This window comes from Cherax quadricarinatus, unplaced genomic scaffold (genome assembly GCF_038502225.1).
Source record: "Cherax quadricarinatus isolate ZL_2023a unplaced genomic scaffold, ASM3850222v1 Contig485, whole genome shotgun sequence".
Classification (NCBI taxonomy): domain Eukaryota; kingdom Metazoa; phylum Arthropoda; class Malacostraca; order Decapoda; family Parastacidae; genus Cherax; species Cherax quadricarinatus.
Window position 1 is genome coordinate 115,594 of NW_027195511.1, and position 25,894 is coordinate 141,487.

The following is a 25,894-nucleotide window of genomic DNA, read 5'->3' on the forward strand; positions in this document are numbered from 1 at the left end:
TGAAGCCAAATTGTCAGGGTTTGAGGATGCTTTGTGCTGTTATAAAGGAATATAATCTCTTATGCATAAGTTTCTTGAAGATTTTGGAAAGCAATGGTAAGTTTGAAATTAGCCTGTAGTTGTTTACATCTGTGTACTGGTGTGACCCTGGCTATCACATGAAAAGTGATATAAAAAACTAGTTGCATCAATGGACTCTGACTCCAACCTGGCAGTACCAAGCTTCTGGAATAATGTATAATGTACTGCAGGGTAAAAGAAGCCAGAGATCCATTACAGAATTTATGCACACTCCAATACAACCATCGACTTTAGTACCAGAACCTCATCCATCCACCTCAGCCCAGTAGGGCCACACCATGCATTTAAACTCTCTTCACAGTCACTGACATACACAATTTAAGGTAAATATTATTATTTCTGTTGCATTTGTAGTCTTACGCAACAGAAACACAATTATCATTTTTATTTTTGTAAGACCTGGATGTCTAAAAAAAAACGTTGTTTGGCTTTTGTGGGGGTCTCAAGAACATAACCCTATTTTTCCAACAAGTTCTTCAGTTTATATAACATGGATTTGATCTAACACGGCACTTTCAGGAACGTAACTAACGTGTAATATGAGGGTCTACTGCATTGCACATTTAACAGGAAAGTGATGATTGATATCACACAAGTCATTGTTGTACACATGTCACTTGGGACTAGCTTTATCATGTCTACTGAATGACATGTCAAAATATAAGTCAATATATAACCTCAGTGCCATAGAAACAAATATGAGCCAGACGAGATAAAGATAAGCAGGGTAAAAATAGAGAGTAACTTTACTACATCTTCCAGACTAGCCCCTCTGCCCTTTTCCCACTGCTTTTGAATAGAATTGTAATTTGTTGCAACTTTCTGGTTTCATATAATTTCTCTTCAGCAAACTGTTATTTATAATAAAAGAATGTTCTTATTTTTTATTTCTCTTTACATCTTTTTTGACAACACTTGCCCAATGTCTGACAGTACAAAACTTTTGACGAGTTCATGAACAGTTAGCTCCACTAATTCTTGGTACAGAAAAAAACTTTAAAATTTAGAGATTTCAAATATTCACAGACCTTTTACTGAAGATTCTCCAATGCATCGTTAAGGAAAACTGTTTTCATGAGGAAGAAAAATTTAAAGAAAAAATCAAAATATTTTTTATTTTTATTTTTTAATACACTTGCAGTCTCCCACCAAAGTAGGGTGACACGAAAAAGAAGAAACTCTTTCACCAACACTCTTTCCATCACTGTTTTGTCAGAGGTGCACTGATATTACAGTTCAAAAATGCAAATGTCTCCACCCTTCCTTCAGAGTAAGGCACTGTACTTTCCACCTCCAGGACTCGAGTCCAGTTAACCAGTTTCCCTGAATCCTTTCATACATGTTACCTTGCTCACACTCCAACAGTATGTCAAGTCACAAAAACCACTTGCCTCCATTCACTCCTATATAATATGATTGCTGGATGTCTAACCCTCTTGCATACACAACCTCTTTTACCCCCTCCCTCCAACCTTTCCAAAGGGTACCCCTACCCTGCCTTCCCTCCACTACAGATTTATACACCCTCCAAGTCATTCTATTCCATCCTCTCTAAATGTCTGAACCAACTCAACAACACTTCTTCAGCTCCCTGGTTAATACTTTTAGTAATCTCACATCTCCTTCTAATCTCCAAGATATGAATTCTCTGCATTATATTCACACCAAACATTGCCCTCAGACATCATCTCTACTGCCTCCAGCCTTCTCCTTGATGCAACATTCACAACCCACGCTTCATACCCATTTAAGAGCATTGGTGCCACTATATTCTCATACATTCCTCTTTTTGCCTCCATGGTTAACGTTCCGTTTCCACAGATGCCTCAGTGCACCATTCACCCTTTTCCCGTCAATTCTATGGCTCACTTCGCTTTTGATAGACCCAGATCAATCTGCTGACAAGTTCACTCCCATATATCTGAACACTTACATCCTTTGTACTCCCCCTCCCTCTGATATCCAATCTTTCATTACCTAAATTTTTTTGTTATCCTCATCACCTTGCTCTTTCCTACGTTCACTTTTCTTTCTTTTACATACCCTCCCAAATCTGTCTACCAATCTTTGTAGCTTCTCTTCATTGGTATAAATGTTAATATTTTACAGGTTTATTTCAATTAATGTCTTAATATGAATAAGGTATCCATAACAAATTACTGTACAGTTTAGGGACGATTGGCTGTTACTGTTGTGTCAACCATGTCTGCTCATTAAAGCCCATTGTTGTTTTACCATTTTTTTTTTTTTGACTTCAATGGCCATCTCCTGTCTAGGTATGGCGAGCCAAAAAAAAAAAAAAAAAAAAAATTCACCATTATTGATTCAACTGTCTTTCCATAAATTTTTTGACTTCACAACTGAGATTACCCTCTGACTGCAGCATCCCCACTCCTCCTTCAGAGTGCAGGCAATGCTTTCCTTTGAATCCCTTCATAAATATTACCTTGTTCACACTTAACCCTTAAACTGTCCAAATGTAGAACTACGTTTGCATGCGTAGCACTCCGAACGTAGATCTATGTTTTTTTTACATTGTTTCTTATGGAGAAAATTAAGGTTGGAGCGCTACGCGCACAAACGTAGATCTACGTTTGGACAGTTTAAGGATTAAACAGCAAGTACATTCACTCCTAACATACCCACAAAAGCCTGATAGATACTCAAGCCCTTAAAACTCAAAAGCCTCATTTATGTCCTCTCTCCAACTATTCCTGCAATGACCCCTACTCCTCCTACTTTCCACCCCAGATTTACACACCCTCTTTCTCATCCTATTTCTCTCCATCCTCTCTACATGACCAAACCCACTCAACAATCCCACCTCAGCCCTCTGTATTATACCCTTGGTGATCCCCACATTGCCTTTCAATTTCTATGCTCCAAATTCTCTGCAATGATATTTGCACCATACACTTTTCTTATCTAGGTAGTAGGTTGGTAGACAGCAGCCACCCAGGGAGGTACTACCGTCCAAGCGAGTGTGAACGGAAACATGTAACTGTTTTACATCATGGTAAGATTGCTGGTGTCTTATTTCTGTCTCATAAACATGTGGGATAACAGGTATATCTTGCTACTTCTACTTGCGCTTAGGTCACACTACACATTCGTGTTCACGCATATATACTTACACAACCATTGGAGTTTTCTTCTATTTTCTTAATAGTTCTTGTTCTTTATTTATCTCCATGGGGAAGTGGAAAAGAATTCTTTCTCTGCAAGCCATGTGTGTCTTAAGAGGTGACTAAAATGCCGGGAGCAAGGGGCTAGTAACCCCTTCTCCTATACATACATTGCTAAATTTAAAAAGAAAAATTTTTGTTTTTCATTTTAGGTCACCCGGCCTTGGTGGAATATGGCCTGTTTGTTAGAAAAAGAAAATGCTCTTAAACATAACATCACTGCCTCCTCCTTGCTGCAGCATTCAAAACCTATGCTTCACACCCATATAACAATGTTGGTACCATTATACTCTGATACATTCTCATTATTTCTTCATAAACTTTTCTGCAGATGCCTCAACACACCACCTACCTTTTTTACCTTTATCCATGCTATGATTCAACTCAACTTTCACAGACCCATCTGTTGACATGTCAACTCCCAAATATCTAAATATGCATCCACTTTCTCCATACTTCCTCCTTCCAATCTGATGTTTAATCTATCATTGCCTAGACTTTTTGTTACCCTCATCACCTTGTTCTTTTTCTTGTCCCTTTCAATAATTTTCTACTTTGGTACTATGTTTTTAAATGCTCTTTTTAAAGCCACTAATGAGCCAGAAATTGTATCTATAATTTTTATAGACTTCAGGATGTACATGTTTATAGAGGGGCCACAGATATATCAGATCACTTTCTAGTTGTAGCTACACTGAGAGTAAAAGGTAGATGAGATACAAGGAGAATAGAAGCATCAGGGAAGAGAGAGGTGAAGGTTTATAAACTAAAAGAGGAGGCAGTTAGGGAAAGATATAAACAGTTATTGGAGGATAGATGGGCTAATGAGAGCATAGGCAATGGGGTCGAAGAGGTATGGGGCAGGTTTAAAAATGTAGTGTTAGAGTGTTCAGCAGAAGTTTGTGGCTACAGGAAAGTGGGTGCGGGAGGGAAGAGCGATTGGTGGAATGATGATGTAAAGAGAGTAGTAAGGGAGAAAAAGTTAGCATATGAGAAGTTTTTACAAAGTAGAAGTGATGCAAGGAGGGAAGAGTATATGGAGAAAAAGAGAGGGGTTAAGAGAGTGGTGAAGCAATGTAAAAAGAGAGCAAATGAGAGAGTGGGTGAGATGTTATCAACAAATTTTGTTGAAAATAAGAAAAAGTTTTGGAGTGAGATTAACAAGTTAAGGAAGCCTAGAGAAAAATGGATTTGTCAGTTAAAAATAGGAGAGGAGAGTTATTAAATGGAGAGTTAGAGGTATTGGGAAGATGGAGGGAATATTTTGAGGAATTGTTAAATGTTGATGAAGATAGGGAAGCTGTGATTTCGTGTACAGCAGGGCCCCGCTTTACGGCGTTTCGCTTTACGGCGTTTCGCTTTACGGCGTTCCGCTAATATGGACATTTCAAATTATGACCAAAACTTGCTATACGGCTCCCCCCACCTGTCTTTCTAATACGGTCACAGCGGCCCACCGAGTTTGTTTACATTCTCCCTGAGCACATCTCCTTATTATGTCTGGAAACTTTCCAAAATTTCAAGTGTTTTAAAGTTATTGTATATTTTATATGTATTGTACTTGATAATTAAACTTGTGTACACCTGTACCTAAATAAACTTACACACTGTGCTGGCATGTAGGTACACATTAAAATCACTAAGAGTCTCTCTACTCTTGATGCAATAATAATAATAATAATAATAATAATAATCTCTTGGGCGCATTAATGTCACATATTACGTTAATACAGACATTTCCCTTAATCTATCTATGATATTTTTTTCAAAATTATATAAGAAACACATTATGTAACACACAAACATGATACATGCACCCACAGTATAAAAATTTATACAAATATATATGAGATGTTTACCAAACGGTTTGTAGAAGTGTCAGAAGAATTACGTTTTCTCTAGCCCGTCACCTGTTACTAGGGATAACTGTAGAAAAATATTCCTTTCGTATGCCTTCACTTTATAGCTATAATTCTGTACTAACTTGTACACAGTGTAAGAGTATTTGTTTCGTGATTTAATTATTATAATGATAATAAAAATATTATAAGGTAAAAGTTTCACAAACTCTTACAAATGTACATGAATGAACTAAAACTGGACACGTATTAATACCGTCTATTTCGCCTGACCGAGTAATCGTCCACAACCTGTTCAGTTTGTTTGTTTACACTGTCTGAGCTCGGTGTATCATTAAATGTTGTATATTACGTTAATATACACATTTTCATTAATCCATCCATTATATTTTTTTCAAAATTATATAATAAACACGATACATAACATAAATACATAACAACATATGTGTAGAGAACCTAGGATAACCCAAAAAAGTCAGTGACTTACTTCCATTGCCTTCATTTCTTCTCAAAATGATGTTACATGAGAATGGGAGTGTTGTTCTTTATTTATTCTACCGTATCAATGTAGAGACAACCTGTACACAATGTAACTTGTACACAAACCAGACGTGTACACTGTTTACAAAACTTACCTTCGCCTGGTTTGTTTACATAACTCTGCGCCTGTCCTCTCTCATGCACTCATTCTTTCTCTCTGGTATGGTAGCCTGGCTGACTACCATACATACCACACTTGATTTTTTACAATAAATACTACTCATCTCACCCTATATTTTAAGGTAAGTAATGAGTGAACTGTATATACATTTTATCGCTCTGGGATGCTTAAATATCATAGAATAGTATGTGTGGGTGGGGTGGCCTGGTATGTTAGCCCGGCTGACTCCCATACATACCACACTTGATTTCTTACAATAAATACTACTTGTCTCACCCTAGATTAAGACTATGAATATTTTAAGGTAAGTAATGAGTGGACTATGTGTGTATTGTACTTTTTTATTGTTTTTTGATGCCTGGTTCTATTGCTAACATAATATATGTTAGTGTAAACTTGTTATCTAGTGTTTGTATGCATTTGTAAGTGGAAAAAAAGGGTGTTCCACTTTACGGCGGTTTCCGCTTTATTGCGATAGCCTGGAACCTAACCCGCCATATAAGTGGGGCCCTCCTGTATAGGGCAAGGAGGAATAACATCTTGTAGGAGTGAGGAAGAGCCAGTTGTGAGTATGGGGGAAGTTCGTGAGGCAGTAGGTAAAATGAAAGGGGGTAAGGCAGCCGGGATTGATGGGATAAAGATAGAAATGTTAAAAGCAGGTGGGGATATAGTTTTGGAGTGGTTGGTGCAATTATTTAATAAATGTATGGAAGAGGGTAAGGTACCTAGGGATTGGCAGAGAGCATGCATAGTTCCTTTGTATAAAGGCAAAGGGGACAAAAGAGAGTGCAAAAATTATAGGGGGATAAGTCTGTTGAGTATACCTGGTAAAGTGTATGGTAGAGTTATTATTGAAAGAATTAAAAGTAAGACGGAGAATAGGATAGCAGATGAACAAGGAGACTTTAGGAAAGGTAGGGGGTGTGTGGACCAGGTGTTTACAGTGAAACATATAAGTGAACAGTATTTAGATAAGGCTAAAGAGGTCTTTGTGGCATTTATGGATTTGGAAAAGGCGTATGACAGGGTGGATAGGGGGGCAATGTGGCAGATGTTGCAGGTGTATGGTGTAGGAGGTAGATTACTGAAAGCAGTGAAGAGTTTTTACGAGGATAGTGAGGCTCAAGTTAGAGTACATAGGAAAGAGGGAAATTATTTCCCAGTAAAAGTAGGCCTTAGACAAGAATGTGTGATGTCACCGTGGTTGTTTAATATATTTATAGATGGGGTTGTAAGAGAAGTAAATGCGAGGGTCTTGACAAGAGGCATGGAGTTAAAAGATAAAGAATCACGCAAAGTGGGAGTTGTCACAGTTGCTCTTTGCTGATGACACTGTGCTCTTGGGAGATTCTGAAGAGAAGTTGCAGAGATTGGTGGATGAATTTGGTAGGGTGTGCAAAAGAAGAAAATTAAAAGTGAATACAGGAAAGAGTAAGGTTATGAGGATAACAAAAATATTAGGTGATGAAAGATTGGATATCAGATTGGAGGGAGAGAGTATGAAGGAGGTGAATGTATTCAGATATTTGGGAGTGGACGTTTCAGCGGATGGGTCTATGAAGGATGAGGTGAATCATAGAATTGATGAGGGGAAAAGGGTGATTGGTGCACTTAGGAGTCTGTGGAGACAAAGAACTTTGTCCTTGGAGGCAAAGAGGGAAATGTATGAGAGTACAGTGGACCCCCGCATAACGATGGCATCACATAGCGATTTTTCCGCATACCGATTACTTTTATCGCAAAATTTTTGCCGCGCATACCGATTAAAAACCCGCTTACCGATTTTCGTCCGAGACGCGTCCAATGTGCCCTCAGCCAGCCTCACATGTGCCGGCCGTCCCATTGTTTACCAGCCAGCCTCCGCGGTAACATCCAAGCATACACTCGGAATATTTCGTATTATTACAGTGTTTTCGGTGCTGTTTCTGGAAAATAAGTGACCATGGGCCCCAAGAAAGCTTCTAGTGCCAACCCTGTGGTAAAAAGGGTGAGAATTAGTATGGAAATTAAGAAAGATTTTGAAGGGTTTGGGGCTAACCCTGAGAAGCCTATGCCAGTTGTGGAATCCATTGTGCCTACTTCAAAGATTAAGGAAATGTGTGCACAGTGGGTTGAACTGCAAACCTTTATAGATGAAAATCACCCTGACACAGCTGTTGCAAGCCGTGCTGGTGACTATTTCAATGACAATGTTGTGGCCCATTTTAGACAAATCGTAAAGGAACGGGAGGTACAGAGCTCTATGGACAGATTTGTCGTGCGACAGAGGTCCAGTGACTCTCAAGCTGGTCCTAGTGGCATTAAAAGAAGAAGGGAAGTAACCCCGGAAAAGGACTTGCTACCTCAAGTCGTAATGGAAGGGGATTCCCCTTCTAAACAGTAAGAAGATAATGCTCTCCCCTCCTCCCATCCCATCAATCATCACCAGATCTTCAATAAAAGTAAGTGTCATGTAATTGTGCATGCCTTTTTCAGTTTGTGTGTATTAAAATTAACATTTCATGTGGTAAAAAAAAATTTTTTTCATACTTTTGGGCGTCTTGCACGGATTAATTTTATTTCCATTATTTCTTATGGGGAAAATTCATTCGCATAATGATTATTTCGCATAACGATGAGCCCTCTTGCACGGATTAAAATCGTTAATCGGGGGTCCACTGTATAGTTTTACCAACACTCTTATATGGGTGTGAAGCATGGGTGATGAATGTTGCAGCGAGGAGAAGGCTGGAGGCAGTGGAGATGTCATGTCTGAGGGCAATGTGTGGTGTGAATATAATGCAGAGAATTCGTAGTTTGGAAGTTAGGAGGAGGTGCGGGATTACCAAAACTGTTGTCCACAGGGCTGAGGAAGGGTTGTTGAGGTGGTTCGGACATGTAGAGAGAATGGAGCGAAACAGAATGACTTCAAGAGTGTATCTATCAGTCTGTAGTGGAAGGAAGGCGGGGTAGGGGTCGGCCTAGGAAAGGTTGGAGGGAGGGGGTAAAGGAGGCTTTGTGTGCGAGGGGCTTGGACTTCCAGCAGGCGTGCGTGAGCATGTTTGATAGGAGTGAATGGAGACGAATGGTTTTTAATACTTGACGTGCTGTTGGAGTGTGAGCAAAGTAACATTTATGAAGGGGTTCAGGGAAACCGGCAGGCCGGACTTGAGTCCTGGAGATGGGAAGTACAGTGCCTGCACTCTGAAGGAGGGGTGTTAATGTTGCAGTTTAAAAACTGTACTGTAAAGCACCCTTCTGGCAAGACAGTGATGGAGTGAATGATGGTGAAAGTTTTTTCTTTTTTGGGCCACCCTGCCTTGGTGGGAATCGGCCAGTGTGATAATAAATAAATAAAAAAAAAATTATATACAAAATACTTTGATTTCACAGTGTGCACCTGTAATATTCAATAAGAGGCAGTAATCTAAACCACTAAGGAGTGATTATATGCTGTGAATTTCTGAACTGTGATGTCAATGCAATTCTGTAAAGAGTGATCGAGTGAATGATGGTAAAATTATTTTCCTCTTTGTTGGGTCACCCTACCTGTGGGATATAGCCAGTGTTAAAAATGAAGAAAGAAAGAAAGAAACAAATATCCACGAGGAAGGAGCCTTGATGACAGTGAAGTTATTTATGTAAGTGATATGAACTACCCTCCACTTCCTTGGGTCAAACGTGCTAAGCCTCGAGCTTAGAACCTCCCATAAATATTTAACTAAAATTCAGATGGCTGAAGAGGGCTGTGAAGATGGTTTGGTTATTTAGAGGAACAAACTGGGATGACCAAGAGGATGTATAACTTTTGGAGCGGAAAAGGAGAGGTAAGGGTCATCCTAGGAAGGGGTGGAGGGAATAAAGAAAGCTCTGAGCATCCAGAATGTTTTTTAACTGCTAAAGTGGGTAAAAATGTTATGGAGGGAGTAGTAGGTAAATTTGGGGTGCCAGGGGTAAATGTAAATGGGGAGCCTTTAATTGAGCTATGTGTAGAAAGAGATTTGGTAATAAGTAATACATATTTTATGAAAAGGAGGATAAATAAATATACAAGGTATGATGTAGCATGTAATGAAAGTAGTTTATTAGATTATGTATTGGTGGATAAAAGGTTGATGGGTAGGCTCCAGGATGTACATGTTTATAGAGGGGCAACTGATATATCGGATCATTATTTAGTTGTAGCTACAGTTAGAGTAAGAGGTAGATGGGAAAAGAGGAAGGTGGCAACAAGTAAGAGGGAGGTGAAAGTGTATAAACTAAGGGAGGAGGAAGTTCGGGTGAGATATAAGCGACTATTGGCAGAAAGGTGGGCTAGTGCAAAGATGAGTAGTGGGGGGGTTGAAAAGGGTTGGAATAGTTTTAAAAATGCAGTATTAGAATGTGGGGCAGAAGTTTGTGGTTATAGGAGGGTGGGGGCAGGAGGAAAGAGGAGTGATTGGTGGAATGATGAAGTAAAGGGTGTGATAAAAGAGAAAAAGGTAGCTTATGAGAGGTTTTTACAAAGCAGAAGTGTTATAAGAAGAGCAGAGTATATGGAGAGTAAAAGAAAGGTAAAGAGAGTGGTGAGAGAGTGCAAAAGGAGAGCAGATGATAGAGTGGGAGAGGCACTGTCAAGAAATTTTAATGAAAATAAGAAAAAATTTTGGAGTGAGTTAAACAAGTTAAGAAAGCCTAGGGAAAGTATGGATTTGTCAGTTAAAAACAGAGTAGGAGAGTTAGTAGATGGGGAGATGGAGGTATTAGGTAGATGGCGAGAATATTTTGAGGAACTTTTAAATGTTAAGGAAGAAACAGAGGCAGTAATTTCATGCACTGGTCAGGTAGGTATACCATCTTTTAGGAGTGAAGAAGAGCAGATGTAAGTGTGGGGGAGGTACGTGAGGCATTACGTAAAATGAAAGGGGGTAAAGCAGCTGGAACTGATGGGATCATGACAGAAATGTTAAAAGCAGGGGGGGATATAGTGTTGGAGTGGTTGGTACTTTTGTTTAATAAATGTATGAAAGAGGGGAAGGTACCTAGGGATTGGCGGAGAGCATGTATAGTCCCTTTATATAAAGGGAAAGGGGACAAAAGAGACTGTAAAAATTATAGAGGAATAAGTTTACTGAGTATACCAGGAAAAGTGTACGGTAGGGTTATAATTGAAAGAATTAGAGGTAAGAGAGAATGTAGGATTGCAGATGAGCAAGGAGGTTTCAGAGTGGGTAGGGGATGTGTAGATCAAGTGTTTACATTGAAGCATATATGTGAACAGTATTTAGATAAAGGTAGGGAAGTTTTTGTTGCATTTATGGATTTAGAAAAGGCCTATGATAGAGTGGATAGAGGAGCAATGTGGCAGATGTTGCAAGTACAGTGGACCCCCGCATAACGGACGCCTTGCATAACGGACAATCCGCATAGTGGACGCTTTGATCGCTAAAATTTTGCCCCGCATAGCGCCCAAAAACCCGCTCAGCGGCCTTCGTCCGAGACGCGTCCAATGTGCGGCCTGAGCCAGCCTCATATGTTCCGCTGGTGGCATTGTTTACCAGCCAGCCTCCGCGGTAACATTCAAGCATACAATCGGAATATTTCGTATTATTACAGTGTTTTCGGTGCTGTTTCTGGAAAATAAGTGACGATGGGCCCCAAGAAAGCTTCTAGTTCCAACCCTACAGCAATAAGGGTTAGAATTCCTATAGAAATGAAGAAAGAGATCATTGATAAGTATGAAAGTGGAGTGCGTATCACCGACCTGGTCAGGTTGTACAAGAAACCCAAATCAACCATCTCTTCTATTGTGGCCAAGAAAACGGCAATCAAGGAAGCTGTTCTTGCCAAAGGTTTAACTGTGTTTTCGAAACAAAGATCGCAAGTGATGGAAGATGTTGAGAGACTCTTATTGGTGTGGATAAATGAAAAACAGCTAGCAGGAGATAGCGTCTCTCAAGCGATCATATGTGAAAAGGCTAGGAAGTTGCATGAGGATTTAATTAAAAAAATGCCTGCAACTAGTGATGATGTGAGTGAATTTAAGGCCAGCAAAGGTTGGTTTGAGAGATTTAAGAAGCGTAGTGGCATCCATAGTGTGATAAGGAATGGTGAGGCTGCCAGTTCGGACCACAAAGTTACTGAAAAATATGTGCAGGAATTCAAGGAGTACATAGAAACTGAAGGACTGAAACCTGAACAAGTGTTTAATTGTGATGAAACAGGCCTGTTCTGGAAGAAAATGCCAAGCAGGACCTACATTACTCAGGAGGAAAAGGCACTCCCAGGACATAAGCCTATGAAAGACAGGCTTACTTTGTTGATGTGTGCCAATGCTAGTGGTGATTGCAAAGTTAAGCCTTTATTAGTGTATCACTCTGAAACTCCCAGAGCGTTCAGGCAAAAGAATGTCCTCAAGGATAATTTGTGTGTGCTGTGGAGATCAAACAGTAAGGCATGGGTCACTAGGGACTTTTTCTATAACTGGTTACACCATGCATTTGCCCCCAATGTCAAAGATTACCTAACTGAAAAGAAATTAGAACTTAAGTGCCTCCTGGTGTTAGACAATGCCCCTGGTCATCCTACAGATGTGGCAGAGCGACTTTATGGGGACATGAGCTTCATTAAGGTGAAGTTTTTGCCTCCTAATACCACTCCTCTCCTGCAGCCCATGGACCAGCAGGTCATTTCCAACTTCAAGAAACTGTACACAAAAGCTCTGTTTCAAAAGTGCTTTGAAGTGACCACAGACACTCGATTGACTCTAAAAGAGTTTTGGAAGGATCACTTTAATATCCTCAATTGTGTAAACCTTATAGGTAAGGCTTGGGAGGGAGTGACTAAGAGAACCTTGAACTCTGCTTGGAAGAAACTGTGGCCAGAATGTGTAGACAAAAGGGATTTTGAAGGGTTTGAGGCTAACCCTGAGAGGAGTATACCAGTTGAGGAATCAATTGTGGCATTGGGGAAGTCCTTGGGGTTGGAGGTTAGTGGGGATGATGTGGAAGAGTTGGTGGAGGAGGACAATGAAGAACTAACCACTGATGAGCTGATAGATCAACTTCAAGAGCAAGAGGCCAGACCTGCGGAAACTGGTTCAAAGGAGGGGAGAGAGAAATTGAAGGAATTGCCTACTTCAAAGATTAAGGAAATGTGTGCAAAATGGCTTGAAGTGCAAACCTTTTTTGATGAAAATCACCCTCACACAGCTATTGCAAGCCGTGCTGGTGACTGTTACAATGACAATGTTGTGAACCACTTTAGACAAATCATAAAGGAACGAGAGGTACAGGCCACTATGGACAGATATGTTGTGCGAAAGAAGTCCAGTGACTCTGAAGCTGGTCCTAGTGGCATTAAAAGAAGAAGGGAAGTAACCCCAGAAAAGGACTTGCCTCCTCAAGTCTTACCCCTTTGAGGGTCGACAGGCCCTCTCCGAAACTCGTTCTCAGGGTCGGCCAAATTTCAAAAAAAAAAAAAATTATTTTTTCTTATGAAAAAATAGAGTTTTTTTTTCTAAACATTATAGGATAAACAAAAAAATTTTACCATCAATACTTACGGAGATATGGATGCATGAAGTTTGCAGAAAATGAGGCGCGTATGGCAACAGCGGCGACTGCCGCTCACCCGGTAAACTTTGATTTACTTGTATTTGAAGGTTTGTTGTTTTTTTCACTATTTTATTTTTTCACATAACTTATGTGGCCTATGAGACCAAAGTAAGGTGCAATGTACATATATACACTCGTTGTATACAACACAATAAGCACACAAACATAATTATCAATATATTGTTTACAAAACTTGTTTACAAAAACAAACAATACAAAACATTGTTTATTATTATTGTTCTATAATATATATACCAATATACAGTCACTGAACATATTCCTATTAGTTCTGCAGCTTGTGGAACTCTGAAACATGGTGTCATACACAATGGTGTTTTATCTTTCTCCCTCATTCTATCTCTTTCAATCTATCTCTCTCTTTCTATCTGTCTGTCTATCTCTGTCTCACAGGTACACATAAATACAAGTATACATAGTATAAATTACCTAGGATAACCCAAGAAATCCAAACAAAGTGCTATACTCTGCTTGAAGATGTGAGTAAAAGTGATGACACAGTCTTGTGGCTCTCTGAGACAGAGAGCTAGACGGATAGACAGATAGACAGGGAGCTTGACAGACAGACAAATAGACAGACAGAAATGTTAGTGTACCAGTACCAGTGTACTAGTGTTCCACCCTCCTCCTCCTCTTCTTCCTCTTCCTCCTCTTCCCCCTACTCTTCCTCATACTCTTCCTCTTCCTCCTCTTCCTCTTCCTCCTACTCTTCCTCTTCCTCCTCCTCCTCCTCCTCCTCTTCTTCTTCCTCTTCCTCCTCCTCCTCTTCTTCCTCTTCCTCCTCTTCCCCCTAATCTTCCTCCTACTATTCCTCTTCCTCCTCCTCTTCCTCTTATTCCTCTTCCTCCTACTCTTCCTCCTCCTCCTCTTCTTCCTCTTCCCCCTACTCTTCCTCCTCCTCCTCGTCCATAGTGTAAATTACAAGGAGTCGGCAGCTGTCAAAGTGACATATTGGCTCATTACTCTTTCCCCCTCCGGCCTGTCAAAACAATGGGGTCGGATGCTGCTTCCCCTCCTCCATTCTATCTAATTATCTTTCTCCCTCATTCTATCTGTCTGTCTATCTCTGTCTCACAGGTACACATAAATACAAGTATACATAGTATAAATTACCTAGGATAACCCAAGAAACCCAGACAAAGTGCTATACTCTGCTTGAAGATGTGAGTAAAAGTGATGACGCAGTCTTGTGGCTCTCTGAGACAGAGAGCTAGATGGATAGACAGGGAGCTTGACAGACAGGCAAATAGACAGACAGAAATGTTAGTTATTTTTTTTTATTATCACACCGGCCGATTCCCACCAAGGCAGGGTGGCCCGAAAAAGAAAAACTTTCACCATCATTCACTCCATCACTGTCTTGCCAGAAGGGTGCTTTACACTACAGTTTTTAAACTGCAACATTAACACCCCTCCTTCAGAGTGCAGGCACTGTACTTCCCATCTCCAGGACTCAAGTCCGGCCTGCCGGTTTCCCTGAATCCCTTCATAAATGTTACTTTGCTCACACTCCAACAGCACGTCAAGTATTAAAAACCATTTGTCTCCATTCACTCCTATCAAACACGCTCACGCATGCCTGCTGGAAGTCCAAGCCCCTCGCACACAAAACCTCCTTTACCCCCTCCCTCCAACCCTTCCTAGGCCGACCCCTACCCCGCCTTCCTTCCACTACAGACTGATACACTCTTGAAGTCATTCTGTTTCGCTCCATTCTCTCTACATGTCCGAACCACCTCAACAACCCTTCCTCAGCCCTCTGGACAACAGTTTTGGTAATCCCGCACCTCCTCCTAACTTCCAAACTACGAATTCTCTGCATTATATTCACACCACACATTGCCCTCAGACATGACATCTCCACTGCCTCCAGCCTTCTCCTCGCTGCAACATTCATCACCCACGCTTCACACCCATATAAGAGCGTTGGTAAAACTATACTCTCATACATTCCCCTCTTTGCCTCCAAGGACAAAGTTCTTTGTTTCCACAGACTCCTAAGTGCACCACTCACTCTTTTTCCCTCATCAATTCTATGATTCTCCTCATCTTTCATAGACCCATCCGCTGACACGTCCACTCCCAAATATCTGAATACGTTCACCTCCTCCATACTCTCTCCCTCCAATCTGATATTCAATCTTTCATCACCTAATCTTTTTGTTATCCTCATAACCTTACTCTTTCCTGTATTCACCTTTAATTTTCTTCTTTTGCACACCCTACCAAATTCATCCACCAATCTCTGCAACTTCTCTTCAGAATCTCCCAAGAGCACAGTGTCATCAGCAAAGAGCAGCTGTGACAACTCCCACTTTGTGTGTGATTCTTTATCTTTTAACTCCACGCCTCTTGCCAAAACCCTCGCATTTACTTCTCTTACAACCCCATCTATAAATATATTAAACAACCACGGTGACATCACACATCCTTGTCTAAGGCCTACTTTTACTGGGAAAAAATTTCCCTCTTTCCTACATACTCTAACTTGAGCCTCACTATCCTCGTAAAAATGTTAGTATACCAGCAAAAACAAAGGGAGGGCGATGTTCATCTCATCTTTTGGCATCAGCTCTACCCTCATTTACCCTCATCAAACGTCAGCACTTATCAGATGTTATCTCCCCTTATCTTGTTACTGTCATGGGTGAACATTTATTATTACATATTATTATTATTACCTATTATTATTATGTATTATTATTATTATGTATTATTATTATTATGTATTATTATTATTATGTATTATTATTATGTATTATTGTTATCATTACGTATTCTTCTTCCTCCTCCTCCTCTTCCTCCTCCTCCTCCTCCTCTTCTTCCTCCTCCTCCTCCTCCTCTTCTTCCTCCTCCTCCTCCTCTTCTTCTTCCTCCTCCTCCTCCTCCTCCTCCTCCTCCTCCTCCTCTTGCCTCCTCCTCCTCTTGCCTCCTCCTCCTCTTGCCTCCTCCTCCTCTTGCCTCCTCCTCCTCTTGCCTCCTCCTCCTCTTGCCTCCTCCTCCTCTTGCCTCCTCCTCCTCTTGCCTCCTCCTCCTCTTGCCTCCTCCTCCTCTGCCTCCTCCTCCTCCTCCATTCTTGGAACAAGTTTGAAGAGCTTGTAGTTCATAATCACTATCATTATCATCACCAATGCTCACATCTGAGTCTGGGATTTTGGAAAATAGGAGTTTCCTCTTTGTTTCTGGTACAACTGAACGACGGCCCAGCACCAGAGGTGGAAGGCTGTGGGTTGTCTGGATTTTCCTCACTATTACCCATATTATGGTCATTAGTTTCGGTCAAAATCTCACCAGAACCTTGAAACTCATCTTCACTGTCACTTCCATCTGTATTAGAACTGTCACTGGGGAACAAAAGTGTCCCAATTCGCCGAGGAGTGAGGAACTTCTTACCGCAGGGCACGTGGAAATTGTGTACTATGATGGCATTCCCACAATGCACCACTGGGTCCCAGATTTTTTTCCTACTGCGCACACCCACCACACAGACCCATTCTCTCACATCTAGGCTTATCAGCCTTTTCCTGCGAGATTTGAGGCTGCTAGAATTTATACTAGTACGTCAAAAACCCCTACGCGTAAGACGTACTAGTACTACCAAAACCCTCAAAGGGTTAATGGAAGGGGATTCCCCTTCTAAACACTAACACTCTCTCTCCCCTCCTCCCATCCCATCAATCATCACCAGATCTTCAATAAAAGTAAGTGTCATGTAATTGTGCATGCCTTTTTCAGTTTGTGTGTACTAAAATTAACATTTTTTTGTGGTAAAAAAATTTTTTTTTCATACTTTTGGGTGTCTTGCACGGATTAATTTTATTTCCATTATTTCTTATGGGGAAAATTCATTCACATAGCGAACATTTCGCATAACAGCCAGCCCTCTTGCACGGATTAAGGTCGCTATGCGGGGGTCCACTGTATATGGAATAGGTGGTAAGTTATTAAATGCTGTAAAGAGTTTTTATGAGGATAGTGAGGCTCAGGTTAGGGTGTGTAGACGAGAGGGAGACTACTTCCCGGTAAAAGTAGGTCTTAGACAGGGATGTGTAATGTCACCATGGTGTTTAATATATTTATAGATGGGGTTGTAAAGGAAGTAAATGCTAGGGTGTTCGGGAGAGGGGTGGGATTAAATTTTGGGGAATCAAATTCAAAATGGGAATTGACACAGTTACTTTTTGCTGATGATACTGTGCTTATGGGAGATTCTAAAGAAAAATTGCAAAGGTTAGTGGATGAGTTTGGGAATGTGTGTAAAGGTAGAAAGTTGAAAGTGAACATTGAAAAGAGTAAGGTGATGAGGGTGTCAAATGATTTAGATAAAGAAAAATTGGATATCAAATTGGAGAGGAGGAGTATGGAAGAAGTGAATGTTTTTCAGATACTTGGGAGTTGACGTGTCGGTGGATGGATTTATGAAGGATGAGGTTAATCATAGAATTGATGAGGGAAAAAAGGTGAGTGGTGCGTTGAGGTATATGTGGAGTCAAAAAACGTTATCTATGGAGGCAAAGAAGGGAATGTATGAAAGTATAGTAGTACCAGCACTCTTATATGGGTGTGAAGCTTGGGTGGTAAATGCAGCAGCGAGGAGATGGTTGGATGCAGTGGAGATGTCCTGTTTAAGGGCAATGTGTGGTGTAAATATTATGCAGAAAATTCGGAGTGTGGAAATTAGGAAAAAGGTGTGGAGTTAATAAAAGTATTAGTCAGAGGGCAGAAGAGGGGTTGTTGAGGTGGTTTGGTCATTTAGAGAGAATGGATCAAAGTAGAATGACATGGAAAGCATATAAATCTATAGGGGAAGGAAGGCGGGGTAGGGGTTGTCCTCGAAAGGGTTGGAGAGAGGGGATAAAGGAGGTTTTGGGGGCAAGGGGCTTGGACTTCCAGCAAGCGTGCGTGAGCGTGTTAGATAGGAGTGAATGGAGACGAATGGTACTTGGCACCTGACGATCTGTTGGAGTGTGAGCAGGGTAATATTTAGTGAAGGGATTCAGGGAAACCGGTTATTTTCATATAGTCGGACTTGAGTCCTGGAAATGGGAAGTACAATGCCTGCACTTTAAAGGAGGGGTTTGGGATATTGGCAGTTTGGAGGGATATGTTGTGTATCTCTATACGTATATGCTTCTAAGCTGTTATATTCTGAGCACCTCTGCAAAAACAGTGATAATGTGTGAGTGTGGTGAAAGTGTTGAATGATGATGAAAGTATTTTCTTTTTGGGGATTTTCTTTCTTTTTTGGGTCACCCTGCCTCGGTGGGAGACAGCCGACTTGTTGGAGAAAAAAAAAAAAAAAAAATGTGGAATGAAAACAAGTGGTTTTTATGGCTTCCTGTGCTGTTATAGTGTGAGCAGGGTAACAAGAAGGAATTCACAGAAATAAGTAAGGACTCCAATGGAAATAAGTCACTGACTTTTCTGGGTTATCCTAGGTTCTCTACACATATGCTGCTTTGTATGATAATTTATGTAGCTGTATTTGTAATCCTGGTGGTGAGAAGTAAAGTGCCTGCACCCTGAAGGAGGGATGGGAAAGTTGCTGTTTGTAGGATAATCTGAACTGTTATGACAGTGCACATCTGGCAAAACAGTGACTGAATGAATAATGGGGAACGTGTTTTCTTTTATAGATCACCCTACTTTTGTGGGAGACAGCAGCTTTGTTAAAAAATATAGATAAAAATGTTTATAAGTAATTATCCTAAGCATAATAAATGTAATTACTGTATATGTAGTATTAGTAATAAATAATTTGACTCTTTATAAATACTATTTTGGTTACTGTCTTAAAAATATCATGTAACAGTAACAAGGTCATTGCTGGGAAAAAGTATACCTAAACCATTTTTTACTCATATGAAACTATTAAGAAAAAATATTACACGTATCCATTGCCAAATAATACTAAGAAATATTATAGTCAATATATTGCACTTACACAGTATCAAACACAGAAAAACTTCTGTCTAGATATGTAACATATGATTGGCCTCTCAAGGAAGATTCCTTGAGGTTGGCGAGGGGCTCTTGATACAAGACATCAGCTGGACCCATCCTCCCATGCTTTGTATCAAACCTGATTCCCTTCCACTTCCCAGGTGCTTTATGACCCCTATGGGAATGTAAGAGAGGGAGGAAAGTAAAGGAATATGAGGGAGGGGAAGAGAGAGAGAGAGGACTTCTAAGTACTATACATTGTTTAAATTTCATTAAAAAAAAAAAATATACAGAATACTGTGGCTGAGGAGCACATCTCAAGATTATAACTGGTGTTTATGAGAAAAGAGATTCCAAGATCAGAATGCTTAACTAATGAACAATTTTCAGAAGCACAGTAACATTTAAGTGGGTGACTTTCTGTACGATCCCTTCTAAGATCTCCAGGGATTTGCTAAGTACAGTTCCTTCAGCACATCTGAGTCAGCAGTGCTGTAGTACAGTACTTGAACATTTGCTCAGTTCTGTACTAATATTTAAGAAATATAAATGCTGACCGATGTAAGTACTCGTCATCCAAATCATTAAAATATCACTGTAAAAAATAGTGATCCAAACTGTTACATTGCATTGGCTCTCACTCATGATATGTTCGAGTCAGTTAGTGGAAAACTCTCTAATAGTGGTGGTAGTGGGTGGTGGTGGTGGTGGTGGTGGTGGTGGTGGTGCTGCTGCTGCTGCTGCTGCTGCTGCTGACTCATGATATGTCCGAGTCAGTTAGTGGAAAACTTCCTACTGGTGGTGTTGCTGCTGCTGCTGCTGACTCATGATATGTCCGAGTCAGTTAGTGGAAAACTTCCTACTGGTGGTGTTGCTGCTGCTGCTGCTGACTCATGATATGTCCGAGTCAGTTAGTGGAAAACTTCCTACTGGTGGTGTTGCTGCTGCTGCTGCTGCTGACTCATGATATGTCCGAGTCAGTTAGTGGAAAACTTCCTACTGGTGGTGTTGCTGCTGCTGCTGCTGCTGCTGCTGCTGCTGCTGACTCATGATATGTCCGAGTCAGTTAGTGGAAAATTCCCTACTGGTGGTGGTGGCGGTGCTGCTGTGCTAGCTACCTAAAATCTAACACAACTTATTAACCCCTTCATTGTACAAGTTACCCTGTTTATCACAGAATCATTATCACATTTCATAATGTATACTTCACAAACAATATATTTTCAAAGGGTCAAATAAATTTAGATTTATGGTGTACCTACTGACATTTTAAATATTTAAATATGTACTTTAATTTCATTTTAATATTTTTCTCAATACATGAATATTTAGCTATTAGTTTGAAAAATAAAAATATTAGGAACTGCTTCTCAAACTGAATGTTTTTTTTTTTTTGTTACAATGATTGCTAGTTTTGATTTTGAGCAAATAAATTGATCTTCCTACCCCTTGTGAGGTATACCTTCAATACAAACATTAATAAAACAATATCTTCAGAGCCTTATGCCAATGATCAAGAAAATGAAGCTATCCTCCCCTTCCTCAGATCAAACCTGATTGCATCCCATTCTCCAGGCACTATATGACCACTATGGCTTTAACAAGTGCCCACAAATATTATAACAATTAGGTAATTCATTTATTAAATATAAATATATTCTTGCTTATGAAGGATACATCATGTGTGTGAGGAGGCGGAGAAATCACATAGCTAATTAGAATCAAGATGGAGTGCCCATGATAGTCGCACAGGCTTTTACACCAGCCTAACAAATGGGAAATGTTAACTTACTTTTATTTCACTGAGAACATGTTCATCTTTGGTTACACTTGGTGTAACTACTGAATGATCTATTGAGAAGTTGGAGTTACCATTAATAGTCACTTTGTTGAAGTTCTCATCCTTGTGGAAGGTCTTCGTCTTACCTTCATTATATTTAGTATACGAGTAGAGGAATCCACCTACAGTATTCATTACAATACCTGCAAAGAAATTTGGTATAAATAAGAGCAATTTTGCAAAATTTTATTACTATAAATACTTTTTTTTTTTTTTTTTTTTTTTTTTTTTTACCTCAACAACCTTCTCCTGCCAGGGTAGGATGACCCAATGAAGGAAAAAATTCATCATCATTCACTCTGCCTTCCTTCTTGCTGCAACACTCAAAACTCATGCCTCACACCCATACAAGTGTTGATACCACTATACTTTGGTATATTCCCTTTTATGCCTCAACTGATAAACTTAGAGCTTTCCATAAATGCTTCAACAAACCATCCATCTTTTTTCCCTTATGTATACATTTAATTATATATATCTGACAAATTTGTTAATATAAATAGTACCTGCATAATGTTAAGTTGATGCATTACTCCATAAGGAAATTTTGCAAGGTTTAGCCAATGGTAGGCTAGGCAAGCAACAGGGAAACCTGGCAACAGGCCAGGTTGCAAGGGTAATAAAAACTTTGCAAATTGGTCATAGGAAGGTTACAAGTATTTATCCCAAGAAACTCAGCAATGCTTAAATAATTTTTTTGATAGCTTGTGCATGCTGGATTTGCTATGATGTGATCAGCACAGCCTCTACTACCTTGTACATTACTCATGGAAAAATATTTTACAAGAAAGAACTCCATAAGGTAACACAAAAAAAAAGAGAAAACAGAAAAACTATTACAGCATTACAGTCATGGGAAAACACTAAATCTGCACAAGTCATACAGCACCAGAGAAATGGAAGGCAATCAAGTTCTAGCTGAGGAAGGGGAAGCCAGGTCTGATTCTTTTGATCAAGACTCCCTTCCCCCTCATTGGCATCAGGTGAAACTGTTGAAAACATTAAAAAACACAATCACTGATATGTAATGGCTGGATGATAATTATGTACTGACTTGTAACATTTTTTTTTTTTTTAACAAGTCGGCCGTCTCCCACCGAGGCAAGGTGACCCAAAAAGAAAAAATTCCCAAAAAGAAAATACTTTCATCATCATTCAACACTTTCACCTCGCTCACACATAATCACTGTTTTTGCAGAGGTGCTCAGAACACAACAGTTTAGAAGCAAATACGTATAAAGATACACAACATATCCCTCCAAACTGGCCTGTAATGATCAGTGATAATAATAGTGAAAAAATAATGATCAGTGATAATGATATAATGACCTGTGAAGATCAGTAATAATGATGTAATGACCTGTGGTGATCAGTGATAATGAAGTACTGACCTGTGATAATAATGAAATATGTAAACAATAGCACTGTGTTTTCCTTTGCTGATGATGCTAGAATTTGCATCAAGTGTGTCATCGAGTGAGGACGCTGCAAATCTCCAAGTGGATATAAGCCAAGTCTTCCAATGGGCCACGGAAACCAATATTAAGTTCAATGAGGACAAAGTTCAGTTACTCTGCTATGGAAAACTTGATCGGAGTATAAAACAAATTCTAACGGCATAACAGAGCAGGAAACTAATATGAAGGACTTGGGAGTGATAATGTCATAGGATTTTGCTTCCAAAGATCACAAGAATGTCATTATCACATCTGCTAGGAAAATGATAAGATGGATAATGAGAACCTTCAAAACAGGTGATGCCAAGCCAATGATGATCCTCTTTAAGTCACTCGTTCTCTCTAGGCTGGAGTACTGCCATACACTAACAGCCCATTTCAAAGCAGGCAAAATATACAGAGAACCTTCACTGCATGTATAAGTACAGTCAAGCACCCCAATTACTGGGACTGTTTGAAGTTGCTTGATCTGTACCCCTTGGAATGTAGGCAAGATTCATAATTTACACCTGGAAAATCCTAGAGGGACTAGCCCCAAATCTGCACAGAGAAATCACTCAGCAGGAAGTGCAGCATTTCCCCAATGAAAACCAGGGGTTCCACAAGTACACTAAGAGAACACAATAAGTGTCAGGGGCCCATGATTTTTCAACTGCCTCCCAGCATACAAAAGGGGAATTACCAATAGACCCCTGGCTGTCTTCATTAGGGAACTGGACAGCCGCGCTGTGGTTCATACTTTGGATTGCATGCAGCCAGCAGTAACAGCTTGGCTGATCAGGCCCTGATCCACTGTGAGGCCTGGTCATGGACCGGGCCACAGGGGCATTGACCCTGGAACATCCTTCAGGTAGGTAAACTCTAGGTAGACTGGGCCACATGGGCATTGACCCTGGAACATCCTTCAGGTAGGTAAACTCTAGGTAGACTGGGCCACAGGGGCATTGACCCTGAAACATCCTTCAGGTAGGTAAACTCTAGGTAGACTGGACCACAGGGGCATTGACCCTGGAACATCCTTCAGGTAGGTACACTTTAGGTAGACCAGGCCACAGGGGCATTGACCCTGGAACAACCTTCAGGTAGGTAAACTCTAGGTAGACCAGGCCACAGGGGTGTTGACCCCGGAACAACCTTCAGGTAGGTAAACTCTAGGTAGACCAGGCCACAGGGGCATTGACCCCGGAACACCCTTCAGGTAGGTAAACTCTAGGGAGACCAGACCACAGAGGCACTGACCCCAGAACAACCTTCAGGTAGGTAGACTTGTAATAATTATGTAGTGAAGTGTGTTCATCAGTGATAATGATGTATTGACTTGTGATGATGTTATGGACCTGTTATGATGATACTGACCTGTGATGATGTTACTGACCTGTGATGATGTTACTGACCTGTGATGATGTTACTGACCTGTGATGATGTTACTGACCTGTGATGATGTTACTGACCTGTGATGATGATGTTACTGACCTGTGATGATGATGATACTGGCCTGTGATGATTTTACTGACCTGTGGTGATGATGTTACTAACCTGTGATGATCAGTGGATGATATTTAACTCCTCCAAAAACAAAGAAGCCTATGAGTGTCTGGATGGCAGACTTAGCTACCGACACTAGTGATGTTGTGAGCGCAGAGTTTAGTGCCGTACACAGGAACAGTGAATAGTTCAGCACAGCACCCATAACAACCAGTGTCCACAAAGTCATATGGAATCCTATATCTGAAATAATAAATTAAATGTGCCTCTGATAAAATGCATATTAAAGAAAGAACATCTTTCAACATTAATAATTAACAACTGGTCATTTGAGGGAAAAATTAATGCAAATAAAATGTTAAAACAGTCTCAGTGTGGAAAGTTATTAGCAGTGCAACTGTCTGCATTCTCAGTCAACTTCAAACCGAAATACACACTTCTCCAAAACACAAGAGGCAAATATTTTTAAAATAACATCTACCCACAAAATTAACAATATTATAAGCTGATCGGATGCAATAATTACCAATGATTTTTGGTAGGGGGGATTAAAAAAAAAATGAAAACACAGTCAGTCAGTCATTCAATCTCTGTGTTGCTAGAAGTGTGTTCATGTGTATCACAGCTGAAATGGCCCTCTGAACTATAATGACCCTCGCCCTTCCTTCAGAGTGCAAGCAAAGTACAATACCTTCCATTTCCAGCACTCAAGTCCAGCTAACCAGCTTCCCTGAATTCCTTCATAAATGTTTCCCTGTTCACACAACAGCACCTTACATCATGAAAATTACTTGTCTCCACTCAATCCAATCTAATGTGCTCACACAAGCCTGTCTGATGTTCAAGTACCTAGTGCTATAATGCTCCTTTATCCCCCCTCCTTTTTCTCTCCAATCTTCCCTGGGATGACTCATACCCCTCCCTCTCTCCATCCTACTTATATACCTTCCAAGTAATCCTATTGAACTCTATCCTCTCTATATGCCCAAACCACCTCAGCAATCCCTTTTCAGTACTCTGAATTATACTTTTGGCAATCTCACACTACCTTCTAATCTCCATAAACAAACCGCGAAAAAGGCGAGATTTGAACCCATGCTAGTGAGTGGTAAAACTTCAAGCCAGTGGCTTACACACTGGGCTGGAGTTTTACGACTCACTCACCAGGGGCTCAAACACCACCTGTCCCCTGGTTTGTTTATAATCGTGTTATTACAATTTTATAAGTTCTAACCTCCGTGCTCCAACTCCTCTGTATAACATTCATTCCACACACCACCATCAAAACATTTCCACTACCTCCAGCCTCCTCCTAGCTACAATGTTTAAAACCCATGCTCCACACCCATATAACATCTTAGTACCACTACACACTGGTACATTCCCCCTTTTTGCCTTCACAGATTCCTCAATGCACTACCCACCCCTTTCCCCTTGTTTTTTCTATAGTCCACTTCGTCTTGTGTAGGCCTATCTGCTGACAAGTCCTCTCCCAAATATATGAACACATTAACTTCATACTCCTTCCCTCAATCTTGTTATTTATAAACTGAACCTAAAGTTTGTAATGAATTAATGAATTTTTAATGCATCCTCAACACACATCCAAACATGAAAGTTTTACTCAGCTGAATTTTGTTTTACATTAAGGTAGAGTACCCAAAGGAAACATTTACCCCTCACTCACTCAGTAGCTGTCTTGCCAGAATTGTGCAGACATTACAATTCAAATGTCCCACTAAACTGCAACATCCCCACCTATCTTTCAGAGTGCAGTTATTCTGCTTAATG

The 25,894-nt window shown here is 40.3% G+C and overlaps 1 protein-coding gene across 2 annotated transcripts in view; it reads right to left on the reverse strand.

Moving 5' to 3' along the window:
• LOC128695229 (uncharacterized) overlaps nt 1-25,257 on the reverse strand; it is a 124,913-nt gene extending 99,656 nt beyond the window's left edge. The window contains exons 1-3 of one of the 2 annotated variants that reach the window (XM_070080466.1): nt 24,155-25,257; nt 21,114-21,304; nt 16,391-20,446 (exon numbers count right to left, since the gene is read on the reverse strand). In XM_070080466.1, coding sequence (XP_069936567.1) covers nt 20,432-20,446; nt 21,114-21,304; nt 24,155-24,332 — 384 coding nt within the window. In that variant the 5' untranslated portion in view covers nt 24,333-25,257 and the 3' untranslated portion in view covers nt 16,391-20,431. Of the gene's footprint in view, nt 1-16,390; nt 20,447-21,113; nt 21,305-24,154 lie in introns of those variants that run through there. The other variant, XM_070080467.1, reaches the window with a different exon arrangement.
• Nucleotides 25,258-25,894: the final 637 nt, after the last annotated feature.